This window comes from Balaenoptera borealis (genome assembly GCF_965194805.1).
Source record: "Balaenoptera borealis genome assembly, chromosome: 20".
Lineage (NCBI taxonomy): Eukaryota > Metazoa > Chordata > Mammalia > Artiodactyla > Balaenopteridae > Balaenoptera > Balaenoptera borealis.
The window spans coordinates 58,687,062-58,704,789 of NC_138879.1; the positions used below are offsets into that span (position 1 = coordinate 58,687,062).

The 17,728-nt window shown below is 43.4% G+C and overlaps 1 protein-coding gene across 3 annotated transcripts; it reads left to right on the plus strand.

Moving 5' to 3' along the window:
* The first annotated feature begins 86 nt into the window (after positions 1-86).
* ZNF287 (zinc finger protein 287) lies at positions 87-14,226 on the plus strand. 3 transcript variants are annotated; one of them, XM_082372507.1, is made up of 6 exons: positions 87-157; positions 1,191-1,790; positions 2,460-2,560; positions 4,432-4,558; positions 5,002-5,088; positions 10,182-14,226. In XM_082372507.1, exons 2-6 carry the CDS (start codon positions 1,388-1,390, stop codon positions 11,744-11,746), a joined length of 2,283 nt encoding a protein of 760 aa, XP_082228633.1. In that variant the 5' UTR covers positions 87-157; positions 1,191-1,387; the 3' UTR covers positions 11,747-14,226. The 3 variants fall into 3 exon arrangements, with proteins under 3 accessions (XP_082228633.1, XP_082228634.1, XP_082228632.1); XM_082372506.1 differs by having other exon boundaries at positions 149-358; XM_082372508.1 differs by lacking the exon at positions 5,002-5,088 and having other exon boundaries at positions 148-358.
* Positions 14,227-17,728: the final 3,502 nt, after the last annotated feature.

A 17,728-nucleotide genomic window follows, 5' to 3' on the forward strand; every position in this document is an offset into this window, starting at 1 on the left:
ATGGGCGGAGGAGGTTGCCATGGAGACGGGTCCATGGTCCGCAGCTCGGGCGGGGAGGGCCGGGCGCGGCTTCCGATTGGCTCCGAGGGGGCGCGGCGTCCTTCCTGCGCACATGCGCGGTGGCGCCGAGGCGAGGTCACGGCGGAGCCGGGGCGCGGTGGGTTCCGGGCCGGGCTTCCCAGGACCGGGTGCACGGGTGGCTCCGGCCGAGGCGCCGTGCTCTACGGGACGGACGCGGCGGGGCCGAGGCCCCTCCGCAGCGCGGGACCGAGCCCGCCACGCAGGCGCCGCGCCCGCCGCCATTGTTGCCCGGGGCTTCTCGGGCCGCTCGGCTGCGCGTACGCCGGTCCGGCCACAGGTCAGGATGCGGGCGGCCTGCGGGGTCGGGGCTGCGGGGCAGTCCTCCCCGCGCAGCGGCCCGCGGGCCTCAGACTGTGGAGTTAGGGGGACCTCGCGGGGTGGGGAGGCGAGGGGTGCCTCTGCCCCGTAGGCCTGGTGCGCGGCCGGCTTTGGGGGACACGACGGGGTTGAGGGGGGCTCAGAGCTGGAGCCCGTGGACAGGTGGTGTCGGTTCTCCTCCAGGTCAGGCCTGCGGTGAGGTTTTCTGCGGGAATCCTGGTTTCCAATGTATTCCTTAGGAATTGTGTCCTGTAGACGCTCTTCACGGGCTTCAGGTTACACCAGTCTGCTTCTTTCCTGTGCCCAGCCCTCTGGTAGTGAAGGGCTGGAACAGACTGGCATTGATATGCAGAGCGGGTAAACGGCTCGCCCTTTTTCCCCTGACCGTTCCCTTGGGAACCTTGAGCTCTTTAAGGAGAAGTTCTCCTCCCAGTTTTTTCTAAGTAACAGATTTGCTGTTTTTGAGAGGCACTTCAGTCATTACAGCTTCTGTAACATCAGTGACTATAATACTGAAGCTTTTTTTTTTTCTGTAAAAAATGTTTGTTTCAACAAGTTAGAAATTTGATCTGTCTTTTTGCTTTTCTTCTATCACCACCCTTTTATGGCAGTCCCAACCCGTGCCCAGGGCAGGTTGCATCTATTTTACAAGTCTAAGGATATCAGGGAGGTAGAGCACGGCAGACTCTCTGTGTTTATTTGTACACTCTGGGTCGCCTGCCTATTACTGTTTGTGCGTATGGCAGAGGCCACCAGGAATTCCTGACCTTGTGTCTGTTCTTGTGTTTCAGGGTCTCTTAGCCATCCCTACAAGTTCTGGGCTCAGAGTTTGTAAGGAAGACTGCTAACTCTACCTTGCCTCTGTCCTGCCCCTGGCTGCAGCAGCCCTTGGTAAATGTCTTTGTGGTTCTAGCATGCGACTTCAAGCATTTGGCTCACTCCTGGAGAAATAAAGGCTGTTGCCAGGTTGACTCTCCTGTGTGTAGACATGTTCTCCCCGAGCAAGAGGACGACCAGTTCGTCACGTGCCCAAGTCCTTCTAACGTGGAAGCCGGACAAGGCTCAGAGTGGACCCCGCAATGCTGAGAAGGAAACCCTCGCCTCAAGACTCCTGCGTGACGCTGAGACCTGTCGGCAGAATTTTAGGAATTTTCCATACCCAGACCTGGCTGGTCCTCGAAAGGCATTGAATCAGCTCCGAGAGCTCTGCCTTAAGTGGCTGAGACCCGAGATTCACTCAAAGGAACAAATCCTGGAGCTGCTGGTCCTGGAGCAATTCCTGAGCATCCTGCCTGGGGAGGTTAGGACTTGGGTGAAGTCCCAGTACCCGAAGAGCAGCGAGGAAGTGGTGACTCTGGTGGAGGATTTGACTCAGATTCTAGAGGAAGAAGGTAAGGCTTGTAAGGGCAGAGAGAGGAGGAGTCCTGGGTGGTCCGAGAAGACAGCCATCACGTCAGAGAGCAGCCCTCTGAGGTGATTAGGAAAACAGAGGTCAGGGAGTGAGTGAGAACAGGCTTCGCTGAGCCCCGTCCTACCTGGCATTCCTCTTCCAACTGCTCGGAACCCAACACACGTTCTGTAAACCCAGAGGACATATCATAAACAGTGGCCAGACACAGCCAAATTACCCCCATGTGCGCCCTCAGGAAGTTTCGCTGCAGAGGTTTGAACCATTCTGCCAATAAATCATTTGCTTTGTGAATTGGGTTTTATGGTAACATACTTCCAAATATGTAGAAAAGTGTCCAGAGAATATTTCTTTACTAAGTAAAAAGACAACTCACAAAATTTCTATCATGCAAAGGTTTAGTAGAAAACTGTGAATTTGGTACATATTCTGAAGCATCCCAGAGCAGACTTGTTTTTGAAACCTGCTCAAAAACAGGATAAGTTTCAGGATAAGTCATTGCCCCTTTCCTCTGGTTCTGTGAAGCAGGGGCGCTGTTTTTGGTTTCCTTCTGATTCCTCGCTTTAAGAAAATATAGGCTTCTATTGGTGAAGAGTTTCCTAGGCTATTCAAACAGGACTGATCTCCACCACGGTCTCTTTCTCTTCCCTAGCTGCTCCTCAGAACTCCACCCTTTCCCAAGAGACCCCAGAGGAAGACCCCAAAGGAAGACAAGCTTTCCAGGCAGGATGGCTCAATGACTTCGTGACCAAAGTGAGTGTCAGTTTCTTCTGTGATTTTAAAATGCCTTCCTAGTGTGTGAGGACATTTTTAACCTGGCCCTCTACCTTCTGTGACCCCAGAAGTCCTATGAAGGACCTAAGCCTCAGGTTTTCTCCTTAAGTCACCGTGGCCTGTTAAGGTAGGTGAATGCGTTGTATAGGAAATGGGATCCATTGCTTCCCTTGATATCCCTTTCCTCACTTTTTTACTTTAAAGCAGCGGTAGTGCATAGAGGTTAAGGGATTCACCTCCACAGCCACATGGATCTAGATTTGGTTACTGGTTCTGCCACAACCTGTGATTTGGGGCAAGACACTTAATCACTCATAGCCTGAGTTACTAAGCTCTAATGAATAGAATATTCCTCTTAGATCGTGACAGTTAAATATTATGAGACCTGTTAGCCTGGATTACAGTAAGTGATCAAGAAGGTCACAGGAAGATTAGACAATAGTTATTATTTGTCTTTGTTAACAAGTAATTAAAGGCCATGTATTGTATGATGTTACTGTTTATTACGAATCTGTGTTATTTTAAGGAAGAGCAGCTCAGGCCATCTTAAGAGAAAGGTTTACTGTAAAATACACTGTAAAATATACATGGTCTGAAATTGGTAACCGGAGTAAATTATTATTTATAGATAATATGAATGTTTACCCAAAAAACCTAAGAAAATCAAGGGAAAAACTGTTAGAAACAATAACAGAGAATTTGAGTAAAGTGACCACGACAGAAAATGGCATACAAAAATTAATCACTTTCTTAAATATACATAAAAATCAGATAGATGCTAAAATGAAATAAAGGGTTCCATTCACAGTATTATCCCCACATTTAAGATAACTATGACTAAGCATAGTATAAGCTTTGCAGTCCTGTGTTATTCTGTAGATATGATGAAGCCTTGAAGATTGTAAAACTGCCAGCTCTCCCTAAATTATACACTTATATGTGATTTGAAAAATCCCAATATAGTTTTTTAAAGAAACTTACAGTTTATTTGAAAAACGTGAGAGTAAGCAAGAATTTTTTTTTTTTTTTTTAAACGAAGGAAGAGCAGAGAGATGCTAACTTCACCAGACTGTGAAATGTATCTCCAGGTACAGTAGTTCAGTGTGGTTATTGGTACCAGTTTTATTTTAGAAAGGAAGAAGTGGTGGTGGTCCCTGGTGGTCCAGTGGATAAGAATCTGCCTTCCAATGCAGGGGACGTGGTTTCCATCCCTGGTTGGGGAACTAAGATCCCACATGCCATGGGGCAGCTAAGCCCACATACCGCAGCTACAGAGCCCACGCTCTCTGGAGCCCAAACACCACAACTAGAGAGCCCACACGTCACAACTACTGAGTCTGTGCGCCACAACTAGAGAGAAGCCCGCACGCCACAACAAAGAGGTCACGCACTGCAACGAAAGATCTGCGTACCACAACTAAGTCCCAACGCAGCCAAAAATAGATAGATAGATAGATAGGAGGGAAAAAGGAAGGGCTCTGCATTCCATCATAGAGCACACAAAATATCTTAAAATGTCAAACTGTAACACATTTAATTTATTTGTAAGGCAATGCTTGAAAGTCAAACCATTCTCTCTGTGTCATCTACGTTTAAATCCTTTTATTCTTTAAGATGGAGCCACCAACGCATGCACCGAAACTGATGTATTCTACTTTGTTTTCAGACTTCCCCTCAGGCCATTCAGGTCTGCTTATCCATACATTGGGTAAAGCTATTGACTAGGTAATTTTTAGGGTCCTACCAACGCTCAAGACTCTGTGGTTTCCCCCACCACACACGCACCTGTGCTGTCGCCGTCCCCTTCCTCCTAGTTCCTGAACCAAGTTGAGTCACGTTTGATGTTTCAGGAATCCATGACATTCACAGATGTGGCCGTGGATATCACCCGGGAGGACTGGGAGCGCATGCGTCCTGTGCAGAAGGAGCTGTACAAGACGGTGACGCTGCAGAACTACTGGAACATGGTTTCTCTGGGTGAGCGTCGTCTGCGCCCGGCCCTCCTCCCTGCATACGTGCCCGAGTCTTTCTCCCCTCAGCTGTCAAAAATGGTCGGGCCCAGAGGGGAGCGTGCTTGTCCGTTCAGGCACAGAAATGGCAAAGTTCTGCTCCCTTTTCCCAAAAGAAAGGTTTCTAAGTGAAGGGTCGTCAGGAGGTACGACACACAGCCTCCCAGGGCCACCACCCGACGCCGCGCCCTGCCCAGCGCCTCCTTCCCCGTGATCTCCAGCCGTGCATCCTCCAGGGTGCAGGAAGTTTTTGTCCCAGCTCCGAAAAGGACAGTGACCTCATTCATGAGGTCATGTCCGTGAACCATTCTTTTCCTGTAGAGATCTGTCCTCATGGGTAAGAAGTCAGGCAGTAAAACTTGAACAACTGTTTATCTCCAGGGTAAAACTCACTCTGTTCCTCCTGAACAGGACTTACAGTGTACAGACCAACCGTGATTCCCATATTGGAAGAACCATGGATGGTGATAAAAGAAATTTTAGAAGGCCCTAGTCCAGGTGAGAGAACCACCAGCCGATGAGATGCTTTGTGCTTCAGAGCCTGTACTATCCTAAGTGTGGTGAGATGTGTTTTTACATGTGGCCAAGTCACTTTGCACGAAGACATCCCACGCTGTTGAGAACACTGGGCTGCTTGGCGTTGCTTCCTTACAGAGGCCATCTTTGGAAGAGATTTTCCCGGTATCATTTTTTCAACCGCCCCCAACCCCCCTCTTATTTTGTGCTTCTCCATGACCCCTGGGTTCCCTCTCTTAGAGTTTTGTCTGGGGCTTTCCGTGTGTTCCCTCCCTCTATTTTTAAGCATGCATGAATGTCCCCTAAAATCTCAAATTTCAAACCTTCTCACCTTCTTTTTGAGTTTCTCTTATTCTGTTTATTGACAAAACCCTGTAGCCCCCTGCCTCCACTCTCCTCATTCCTCTCTTTTTTATGTTCTAATTATTGAAAAAGATAACATGTTTGCAAGATCAAAAATTGTAAAAATATATAAAGCCAGATCTATGCAGACAGAAGTCCCCACCTATTTGCCGCATTCATCCGGTTCCTGCATCTGTGTCGTCACCTGTGGCTCGACACCTAGAGGTCACGTGACTCTTCTATTCCCTGATGACCTTCCAGTTAAGGTTCTCAGCATCCACTGTGGATCCTTGCTTTATTACATTGCTGGTTGCAAAATGGTGATTTTCTAATTCCACCATCTCCTCTAAATGATTAATCTGAAAAGAATACCTGTCCCTCCCACCCCATTTTTATGTGTATATCTCACTATGGACTAGTGGAATTTTTAAAAATTCAATGTATTGTTAGTCCATTAATTCCAGTTTGGAGGGGCGGGTATTTGTTTTTGATGCTCAATTGTCCCAGATTTCGGCGATGGGAGCCTTTCAGATCAAGTCCTTTTGAGACGTCCCCATTAGTCTTTGAGCGTTTCCTTGCTTTCTGGCAGAGAATGGTCTGGGCTCACTTCATGCCTACCTTAGACCTGGAATTTCTCTAAGGAACAGTGGTTCATCTTAGTGGGGATTAGTGATGAGAGGCCAGCATCTGGGCAGTGAGTGCGCTCACTACTCTGGGTACCATTGCTTCTAGATTTGTTCAGTAGATAGAGCTGTGAAGTGTGTGTGTGTGTGTGTGTGTAGGTTTTTTGAATCCTGAGTTCATACTGGTGACCTTAATTCAAATCTAGCACCACAAGGGCAGTCTATCTTGTGCCTCCCCATATCTGTTTTCTACTTCCTTTCCCACAGAATGAGTCATCTGGTTCCCAATATCAGTATATCTGCTCATTTGCTCTATCATATAATCACACAAAAATGGTTTCAGAAGTATATCATTATCTCTCAGATAACAAACTGCTCAGGTAACGTTCAAAATTCCTTCATGTCCTTAGAATATATTCCACTAAAGATATAGAGGATACTGGGTTCAAAGTTACTTGAATTCTTCCTTTCTGGTTATCTTAACAGTTTGATACACAGTTAAACTTGTTTGATTACATTTGTGTTCAAGTTTAGTATTCTCTTGTTTCTTGATTCTTTTTTATTTAATTTTACATTTTTGAGTATGTAAAAACATTAACGCAGTTCAGAAGTCAAAACTATAGAAAGGTGTACACTCCCATCCCTTCTGCCCTGTTCCCGTCCACTTCCTGTAGGTTATAGGGCTCACTTATCTCTCATTTATCCTTCCTGTGTTTCTCTTTGCAGAGATAAATTATAAATATAGTCTTAGCTCTCCTTTTGTATACAAAAGAAGTACACTGTACTCTTTTGCATTTTGCTTTCCTATTCCCTTTTTTTTTTTTTTAATTTAAGCCACTGCCTTCTAGTATGTCTACCAGTATTGATGCTGGAATCCAGCATTAACAGCAAATTAAACAATAATGACAATATAATACGCTACTTTAGAGTGAATTGCTTAACTTTTTAAAAAAAGTTAACTTTATCTGGTCATCTGGTATTTTGAGGGTCCTACTACTTGAAAAGCTAATTCTTCTCATAATTTATGGCCTATTTGCTTTAGTTGGCAGAATGACCCAAAATATACACTGAATTCTTTAGGGAGTGAGTTCAGCACACTCTCGACACTGAGAAAACCCGTGGCAAGATGGAGCTAGGCCTTTGCTGGAGTCAGGACCGTCTTATGGGAGGCGCTGCCCATCTGGGACCACTTGAGGTTTTTAGGTGATTCAGGTTGAATTAAGGCTGTAAACCCACAAGAGGGGCAGTTTATGATTATGTATTTTGGGGGGAGATTTTGCTCCCACCAAAGAGCACAAAACTGAGAAAGGCAAGGTCCTCTTTTCCTTCTGTAGAGGTGAGGTGTTTGGGTTTTGTTTGTTTTTCTAGCCTGTCCTTATACAGGGTGTAGCACAGAGTGTGCAGACTCCTGCCAGCTGCCCCAGGTTGGCTGCAGGCTTTGTCTTCTGGCCCCCGAGCCCCTTGCACCTTCAAGGGGAAGCTGAAGGTCGTCAGCAGGATGGAGGAGTGTCTCAGGAAGCCAGCTTCAACTTTCGCTGACTTCTGGTCTTCCTGCTCTCACTTGATTTTTGGCTTTGAGGATTTCACTTTCTTATCAGCTCAGAGACGTATAAGTTGAACCTTTGGTTAGGGCATCTCATCAGTCATACCTGAGGGAATGGAAACTTCGATGATTCACAAATCGAGCAGTAGTGTTGGCTGTTCCTGTCTCAGAACTTTATGGTCTTTACATCATACAGGACCCAGCCATTCTTTCAGGTTCAGCCCAAACCAGATCTCCCCTAAAAGTGTTCCTTCATTACCTGGTCAACACTGATCTCTTCTGCTAGAAATATTACACCACTGTAATCAGTCCTTTCCAGTTTGTTATATACACATATTTAAGCCCTGCTTAATGATCTTAATTTCTGAATTACCAGTAAACTGACTGGTTTAAAAATGTATGCTTATAGTAGTGATTTTTTTCATGGCCATCATTCAGACTTGTTACTTTAAACCTGTTAATTATAACTTTAGTACTTCCTTCTCAGGTGTATGGAACAGTCTGTCACAGACTGATTCTGATTACATAGGCGCTAAACTCAGCTTCTGGACTATCTCATTGTTTTTGTGTATATACACACCTATCCATGCAGTCCATTCTAGTTCTAATGAGTTTTCATGCTAGTTACGGTATTCTTTTTTTCATTTAACATTACTCTTAAGCATTTTCTAGTGTCTAATTTTTGTATTTGAATCAAGATAATAAAAGTAGTTTGTAAATTCAAGCAGCACAAGGAAGCATAATGAAGTATGTGTCTCCCTCCCCTCACCTAGCTATGTACACAGACCTGCCGGGAGTGCTGATCTCAGGGGAGAAGGCCCTGGTTTGGGGGTTGGAAGGGTTGGAGACACACATCTTTACACAGATGGAATCTTTCTGTGTGTACCGTTTTATCCCTCTCTCTCTCTTATTTTCACTTAATATTTCCTGCACACCTTTTCATATCGATGTACCTATTTTTATCAGTTATCAGTATTCCATTATCTCCTATTCTAACTAGTCCTTTACTGATGGATGAGTCTATTGAATGTATATATTTGTAAAGTTATTATACTTTGATCTGCATTTTAGAAAGTTTCTGGACTATCCAGCACCATTTTTGCTATATTATAAACTCCGTATTTCATTATATTTCATATATATAATTCTTAACATTTGCAAGTTATATGTTTCTTATCTGATTTCAAAGGAGAAAGGTATTGCAACTTAAATTTGTTTTAAACCATCATAATAGAAACATAATAGGCATCAACAAATGTGTATTTGATGGCTTTGCAGTCAGGTTTGGGGGTCCAGGTGTGTGTGTGTGTGTGTGTGTGTGTGTGTGTACGCTTTCATTTGAGTTCACCTTTTTACAACAAGGTATTGTCATTTATTTTACCAATTCCATTCAGTGGCCTTCATATCCAGAGTCTTGGGCCATTTTCTGAAGAAAATGTAAAAGAAGCATAAGCCATTTCCAGAGTTTGCATCTGAGTTGGAAATACAAGAAACACACAAAACTGTGAAATAATAATATAAAGCCAAGTTCTGCCATGGGCCCAATATTTTATTAGGTTGGACCGTATGAAACTGCTGATATTCAGCCAGATTGACCTACAAAAAAGGCAGTTTCATATCATTCAACCTAATCTGTACTTTAGGATTCTAAGAAGGAGGAGAGAAACATGAGCTGGGCCATAAGCATCTTTTTCAGTAGGTGGAGAAGGTGTCATAAGAGAAGCCTGGAGTCTGGAATTAGTGGCACCTTTAGAAGATTATAAGGACATAGTTCTAAGTTATGTGGATAACTTTGAACTTTAAGCTGAATATGAGTTGTGATAGAGGAGGGAGTACAGTAGAAAAGGCTAGATTATTTGGGGTCTGAGTACTGAGTGGAGGTATTTTAACTTTTCTTTCTTTAACTTTTATCCTTTAAGCCGCTGATCCTGAAACTTCAGTGTGATTCAAACCTCCTGGAGGGCTCAGCCCCACCCCCGTTTTCTGACTCAGTATGTCTGGGAGGGGCCCAGTCACTTGACATATTTCAGGTGACAGTGATGCTCACGCCACTGGTCTGGGGATTGTACCCCTGAGAACCATGGCTTCAGGCTGTAAGAGTTACTAGACGTATTAAAACACGGAACACACACCGTGAAACTGCCTCCAGAATATTACGTACAGTGTGCAGGGTAGATTGGAAGGAGGGGTGGTGACAGTCAGCCTGCTTTATGACCCATTATGTAAATTACAGCTTATATGATTATAAATGTTTGTGTAATAAAAGTCATCCCAGGTCGTCCCACAGTTTATCGTCTGTTTTCACTTCTTAGCTCTGTCGCCTGACCTAACCTATTCTATTAACTCCATGCCCATGTTGAATAGGGAGGAGCCTCTCCTTCTTCAACAATTTAGTCCTGTTTTCTGCCCTTTTATTCTCCTTTCCCGAGCATTAAGGACCATGTTATGAGGTTGTCAGAGCCATAGTCTTTTTAGGCATTTTATTTATGTTCATTATTTTGTTTCTGCTTTGGCAGTTTCCTTTCTCCAAATAGAGGAAGACTTTTTATGTACTTTTTTAATTTCAGGATGGGAAACAGAAGCCCAAGAGGGTACTCCGGCGGAAAATGTTTCTAAACTCACAAAGGATGGAACCAAGACCATCAAGCTGGAAGAACCCTATGACTATGATGACAGATTGGAAGGGCAAGCAACAGAGACCTTCAGGAGAATTCCCACCAATGAGAGAGATTTTGGTTTGAAGTCAGTCCTTTCAGATGAAGATGATCGTGCAGAAGACTATAAATATGATATATATAGAAGTAATTTTGAAAAGCATTCAAACCTAATGATACAGTTTGATACCCAATCAGATGATAAAACTTCTGTGTACGACGAAGGCAAGGCCACCTTCAGTCATGTCTCTTACGGTATCGTACACAGGAAAATATATCCCGGAGAGAAGCCTTATAAGTGTAATGTGTGTGGGAAGAAGTTCAGAAAGTACCCATCCCTCATCAAACACCAAAGTAGCCATGCCAAAGAGAAGTCTTATGAATGTGAAGAATGTGGGAAAGAGTTTAGACACGTCTCATCCCTCATTGCACATCAGAGGATGCACACTGGAGAGAAGCCCTACGAATGCCACCAGTGCGGGAAAGCCTTCAGCCAACGCGCACACCTCACCATCCACCAGCGGATCCACACGGGAGAGAAACCCTACAAGTGCGACGACTGCGGGAAAGACTTCAGCCAGCGCGCACACCTCACCATCCACCAGAGGACACACACGGGAGAGAAACCCTACAAGTGCTTGGAGTGTGGCAAAACCTTCAGCCACAGTTCATCGCTGATTAATCACCAGAGAGTTCATACCGGAGAAAAACCTTACATATGCAACGAGTGTGGGAAAACGTTCAGCCAGAGCACACACCTCCTTCAGCATCAAAAGATACACACAGGAAAGAAACCATATAAATGCAATGAGTGTTGGAAAGTGTTCAGTCAGAGCACTTACCTTATCCGACATCAGAGGATTCATTCTGGAGAGAAGTGTTATAAATGCAACGAATGTGGAAAAGCCTTCGCTCACTCCTCCACTCTTATTCAGCATCAGACCACTCACACTGGAGAGAAATCCTATATATGCAATATATGTGGGAAAGCCTTCAGCCAGAGTGCAAACCTTACCCAACATCACAGAACACATACCGGAGAGAAACCCTATAAGTGCAGTGTGTGTGGGAAGGCCTTCAGCCAGAGTGTACACCTTACTCAGCACCAGAGGATTCACAACGGAGAAAAACCCTTTAAATGCAATATATGTGGGAAAGCATATAGACAGGGTGCAAATCTTACTCAGCATCAAAGGATCCATACCGGAGAGAAACCCTACAAATGCAATGAATGTGGGAAAGCGTTTATTTATTCGTCATCACTTAATCAGCATCAGAGAACTCATACTGGTGAAAGACCCTATAAGTGTAACGAATGTGACAAAGATTTTAGCCAGAGAACATGCCTTATTCAGCACCAGAGAATTCACACAGGAGAGAAGCCCTATGCATGCCGTATATGTGGTAAAACCTTCACCCAGAGTACAAACCTCATTCAGCATCAGCGTGTTCATACAGGTGCCAAACATCGTAATTAATGCATATGGGAGACTTCATTTAGGTTATAAAACTTAACCATTTAAAATTCTATTTTGTATTTTGTGTTAAAAACATTATTCAAGAGAAGTGCAATATGGGTTAGATTATCACGCAGCAGAAGTATCAGAATTAGTGACGTGGATATATAACCTATTTAAATGTACTGTGAAATTTAAGAAGAAAACATTCACTTCTTAACCTTTATTTGATACCAGTTTAATTCATTCCAGAAAGAAACCCTAGGAAAGTAAGAGTACTCAAAAACCTGTAACTCATCAACTCTTACCATGTTTCAAGTATTTCTTAAGGAGGCCTTACGAATGTAACTTGGGAAAGCTTCCATCCAGTAGAGCTTTCACACCAGAGAGTAATCCTGGGGTAACAGAAAAAAAGCTGCTTTCAGGCCTTTAGTTCTTCTCAGCTTTGAAGCCTTAAATATGTAAAGGTCCCTTCCCCCTTTTTACTTCCCTTTTCCTATTATGCCATAACTGCCATGTGGAGCCAGTAGGTTTGCAAAAAAAAAAAAAAAAAAGTTGAAAGTATCCTAACGATTTCTATGTGACCACAGTTTAGTTACGCTTTCCTTTAAATACTGAAACATTATAAAGAGAAGCTTAATGAAAGATGATCTGTTAGGAGAAACTAATGTGTCTATAATCCTTAGACATGTGTACAAATTTACAGGCAAAGATTAAACCCCCAAGCTTAATATTTAAAACATATTAGCCTTAGTTTCACTAGCTTTTGACAACTGTCATTCAGAAGGAAAAAAACAAGAATACAATTCTTTTTTTTTTTTTCCACCTGACTCCAAAATTCATACCTTAAAGTTCCCCTGTGACTTACTGTAGAAAGTCTGTTTCTTCCTTTGAAACACGTTTCTTGAGTGCCTACTGTGCTCAGGGCCCAAACATCCTAACTGGATTCTTCCAGGGCTTAAATGCCGAAAACCACAGCTGATTTAAGCAATAGAAAGCTTTCTAAAGTAATGAAAGATAAAGTCAAGGACATGATCTTAACCAGTACGTTATGGAATGAACCTAAGAAACCTGCTAAAATGGGTTGCCAGATGCAACCCCGTTATCTTAAGGAAGTAATGAAAGCAGCTATTTAAATAGTATGAGGAAAAAATAGTGGAAAATAGGTTTGAGTTCAGTGCAGAAAGTGGGTCAGGGGGAAAAATTGAAGACGTAGGGGTGAGGAAAGAGAATACAGAGGCAACTGTTACAACTGAAGTGTTGCTGGACTTGGTTTACCTAAGAAAATGAGTGACTACTTGAATAAAAAAGCAAAATTCAGCCTGTTTATAAGAAGAAACTGAAATGACTGATTTCAAAAGGATAATTGAAATGGGTACTTCTTGTACGTGTAAGTAAAATAGGGATTACTCTTAAAATAACAGGGAAAGTTTCATTGGAAAAAGCATTGATGCAGAAACTATCATTGATGCAGTAATCATTCAACAATAATAACTGAGTTTGTGGGGTCCCAAACAGCATAAAAGGAAAACTGGTAGAAACGCAAATAGAAACGGGTGAAAATGCTATTGTATTTACTATCCACAGCATTGCACTCAGAATTTAAGACCACGTCCTGAGAGCTGACCTTTCCTCTTGCTCTTGTTTCTTTCTTCAGTGCCTTGCATATGGTAGGTGGTCAAGTTATGTTGGTTGAATTAATGAATAAATAAGTAGTCAAGTTAGACTTGAGTAATAAGGTAGAAGTAACTGATATGGAGTGAAATTGGCAAAATTTTAAATAATTCTTGGTGCATACATGCAAAGAAATATTTAACAAATATTGGTCATTTGTTAGTGACAGGAACTACTTAAAAATGAAGAATGAGAATCCCCAAATCTTAACAATGGGGATATTCCTAAAAAATCATGGGACATCTTTGCACAGGAAGTTTTCCTGAGCTAGGTGAGGAAAACCTGATATAAATTCTGGTGTCATAAATACCAATTTAAGCATGTGTTGACCATGCAGCTTCATTTGGACGTTGGAAAAACCTGGTTGGCCGGTGGGGGGGGGGCGGGGGGGGCAGTGGCGAAGGACCTGGGGTACCAGCATCTTCAAGTCTTTTTTGTTGAGTGTTTTCTTCAAGAAGTTGCTTTCCCCTTGTCCTCCTAATAGTTAACCTTGATGTCACGGAATCATCCTTCACGAAGTGCAGATTTTCTCCAGGTTGCATAATACTCAAATTATGCTTATGCCATAGTTATCATGTTAAAAAATAACCATTGTATTTAAGATGCAATTTTTATAATAGCACTTCATACCTTACGCGACGCTGTTTTCTCCTGGAATGAATATGTGGAATGTTACAGTCCATAGCGCCTTTCTTTGCATTAATTTGTATTTCTTACCTCCGTGTGTTTTATGTAAATAATGCATTTATAAGGTCTTCCACTGAAACACTGAGGCAGTTGATGCTCTTATAAAATAACAATAATAATAGTAATAGTGGAGAATCCGAGATCTTTGTGTTTTTCCCACTTTTACAGTTGTCTGATCCACGCTTTGAAGTTTTTTTTTTTAACAGGTAGTCTTATTTTCCACAACTTTTTATTATGAAAATGTGCAAATATACAGAAAAGTTTAATAATAAAACAAATTGTATATCCACCTAGATTTAAAAATTAACATTTTGCCATATTTTTTACTGAATAGTTTGAAAGTAACTTACAGACATTTCACCTCTAAACACTTTATCTTGTTCCTGTAGTTTCTGTAAATTTGCAGTTAGGGCCAAAGGCTTGGTGTATTCAGGTTACAAATTTTTGACATTAACACCTCACAGATGTATTTAATATTGCATCACAACAAAAGTCTCATTAATATCTGGTTGACTCACTGTCTGTGATGCAGAATTTGATCACCACATCTTCCCAACGTAAGGTATGTTTTTGCTGTTGCAGTTAATAGATAACCTGTGCACTGACACCAGCAGTGCATGGATAGCCCGTTTACCAACAACCTTTTATCTGGTGGTTTTGGGATTCAATGATGATGATCCTTGCCAGAATCAGTCATTTCGTCAAGATTTGCAAAATGGCGATTTTCTTTATTTTTTTTGGTCGCGCCACGTGGCATGCGGAATCTTAGTTCCCGACCAGGGATCGAACCCGCGACCCCTGCAGTGGAAGCGAGGAGTCTTAACCACTGAACCATCAGGGAATTCCCCCTGCAAAGTGGCAATTTTCTATCATTCTTTTTACAGTTACTGACTGGCATTCTTTAAGGAAGAGCTTTCCTTCGTCAGCTGGGAATGCACGTAGGGTCATGCTCAAGTCTTTCCTTAAATTACCAGTTTTCAGAGTCAGGAGTCACTGGCAGTGATGACAAGTGATTCAGTGTGTCACAATTATGATCATTGTTTCTGATTCTCTAATTATCCCAGATTTGGCCAGTTAGAGCCCTTCAAGTAGCCCTTTTGTCCTTTGACGTTACCCCTCCAATCTCTGGGCACTTAGTGGCCTTTTTTTTTTTATAAATGTATTTATTTATTTTTGGCTGCGTTGGGTCTTCGTTGCTGTGCGCGGGCTTTCTCTAGTTGCGACAAGGGGGCTACTCTTTGTTGCGATGCGCGGGCTTATAGCGGTGGCTTCTCTTGTTGCAGAGCTCAGGCTCTAGGTGCGCGGGCTCAGTAGTTGTGGCACGTGGGCTCAGTAGTTGTGGCTCGCGGGCTGTAGAGCACAGGCTCAGTAGTTGTGGCGCACCGGCTTAGTTGCTCCACGGCACGTGGGATCTTCCTGGACCAGGGTTTGAATCCGTGTCCCCTGCATTGGCAGGCGGATTCTTAACCACTGTGCCACCAGGGAAGTCCTGGGCACTTAATGGCCTTTTGACAAAGCCATCTCAGGTTCACCTTGCACTTTAAATACCCCAGGTATGACATGAGCCATTTCTCCAGGAATCCCTGGCTCTTTTTAATAGGCAGCAATTTAGAAACCAGATCTGGGCAGTGGGCAGGCTCACTGCTACTGGGTGCGCTTAGCAAGTGGGCTGAGCCCTTCCAACCATTGAGTCTGCATAAAGGCAACTCTGCCCTCAGTTTCATCAGTTACATAATATCTATGTAATGGGAGACATAAGTACCTCCCGGACAAAGGACTCTGGGAGCAAACAAGTCTTGTTGAGCAAACTAAACTGGAGAGAACACAAGTGTTACGCTTACTAGGAAAGCAGCAAACTTAACCACAAGAGGTCTTTTGCCAAGGCCGTCAGCAGCGTGTTTCCAGAGGACGGGAGCTTGTCAGTCAACCTGGCAAGTGGGTTAAGTAGAGGGCAGTTAAGAGCAACGAAGTGAAGGACACCAACTGTGTTGTGTTTTAACTATGAAGTGTCTTGTTGATTTACTGTGTTGATAAGCTAATCACACTCCTTTCCCATCACATTTCCTTAAGGCAGGTTTCTGATCTAAATTTGAATTCTGAGGGTCTATTTCATGCAAAGTACTAGTTTTTCTTGCTAAACTTTTATTTGGTCTTTGAAACTTAAAGCCATTAGTTTTCACTCGACACTCTATCTTCGGGTATGAATTCACTTGCATGTGCCTGTAAATGTACTTCCAGCCCTCTATTTTCGTTACTCTCCTCATGGCACTCTATTTCACTATAATTATCCCACCTCAGAACACTATAACCATTGAATATGGCAAGCATGTGCACTGCGGTGATATGTATACATGTGTGTGTAAGCCTGTCAGCAGCATTGAGTCCGCTGTGTGGACAGGGAAAGTGAAGCCCAGGATGCTGACCTGAGGTCACGTACACATAGTGACAGAACAAGGGTTGGAACCCATGGCTCCAGCACTTAGTTGAGTTCTTCCTGTAAAATATTGTTAAGTGAAAACTCAGAACACAGAAAGTATGTACCTAATTATGTATTTTGATGAGATTAGAGCATTGAAAGTTTTTTGTCTCCCTTCCCGTGGAGTTTTTTAAATTCAAATCTTTATATGAGAAGAGCCCAAAAAAACGATGCACTCCCCTCCCCCTTCCAATTCTGGTCTCCCACCCAGATCTTTTCCCCGCTCGGCAACCATCTGGTCAATGACCACCTGGACCATCGGGTTTGGGCTTTACCCCTCCATGTTCCAGTTCATTCTTCTCTATCCCAACAGCCACTACCTCATTTCAGGCCTTTCATCAGCTCTTGTTTATCTTGTAGCCAGCCAGGTAAGTGTTCACCCTACCCCAGATCTTGCACCTCTCACTGTATCTGCCACATTTGCCAAAGTGAAGACATCTAACCAGGACCACCACATGCAGCTGTGCAGGTTGAGGAGTGCATGTGACTGTGTCACCATTTGCTGAAAAACCCTCAGCATCTCACCATCAGCAGCACTGGCTCTCACTCTTAGCTGAACGTTAGAATGACCTGAGCAGCTGATTGACTTCATTTGGGATGGGGCCTGGATCTCAGCATTTCACTGCCCAGGTGATCCTAATGTTCCAAAGCGGAGCAAGGGCAGAAGCAGCGAAGCCAGTGAGGAATGTGTGTTTACAAGTGATTCAGAGGAGAACTCGTGGTCGCAGTAGAGGTGCTGAGAAGTGACCCAGCGCTGGGTGTGTTTTGCAGGTAGAGTACAGGACTTGCTGATGAGTTGGACTGGGGTGTGAGGCAGAGAGGAGTCAAGGACGGCTGTCTTTGCTCCCAAGAGGAGAGACTGGCGTATTCATTTCTGTATCTCCTACACCAAGCACAGTGCCGGGCACATGGCCCTCAATAAATGTTTGATGAATGCATCTCTGCAGGAACCTCTGCACAATAAACAAGATTGCTTCCTCAGAAAAAAAAAATCATTTTACATGTCCGTCCAGAACTGCAAAGGGTCTGGGATTTTACTTGACTTCCAAGATAATAAACTAGCCTGTTATTTTCATGGGTGCTGGCACAAGACATGCGACTCCTGGGTCAAAGACAAAGAACTTTATTACTCATGGCAAGAGCAGTAGCCAGACTTCACATCCGAG

Bases quoted from the DNA above. Each gene is read 5' to 3' on its own strand.
- ZNF287 (XM_082372507.1), top strand. From the start codon at position 1,388: ATGTTCTCCCCGAGCAAGAGGACGACCAGTTCGTCACGTGCCCAAGTC. The intron at 1,791-2,459 runs GTAAGGCTTGTA...TCTCTTCCCTAG, and splicing joins TCAGATTCTAGAGGAAGAAG to CTGCTCCTCAGAACTCCACC. The intron at 2,561-4,431 runs GTGAGTGTCAGT...TTGATGTTTCAG, and splicing joins TCAATGACTTCGTGACCAAA to GAATCCATGACATTCACAGA.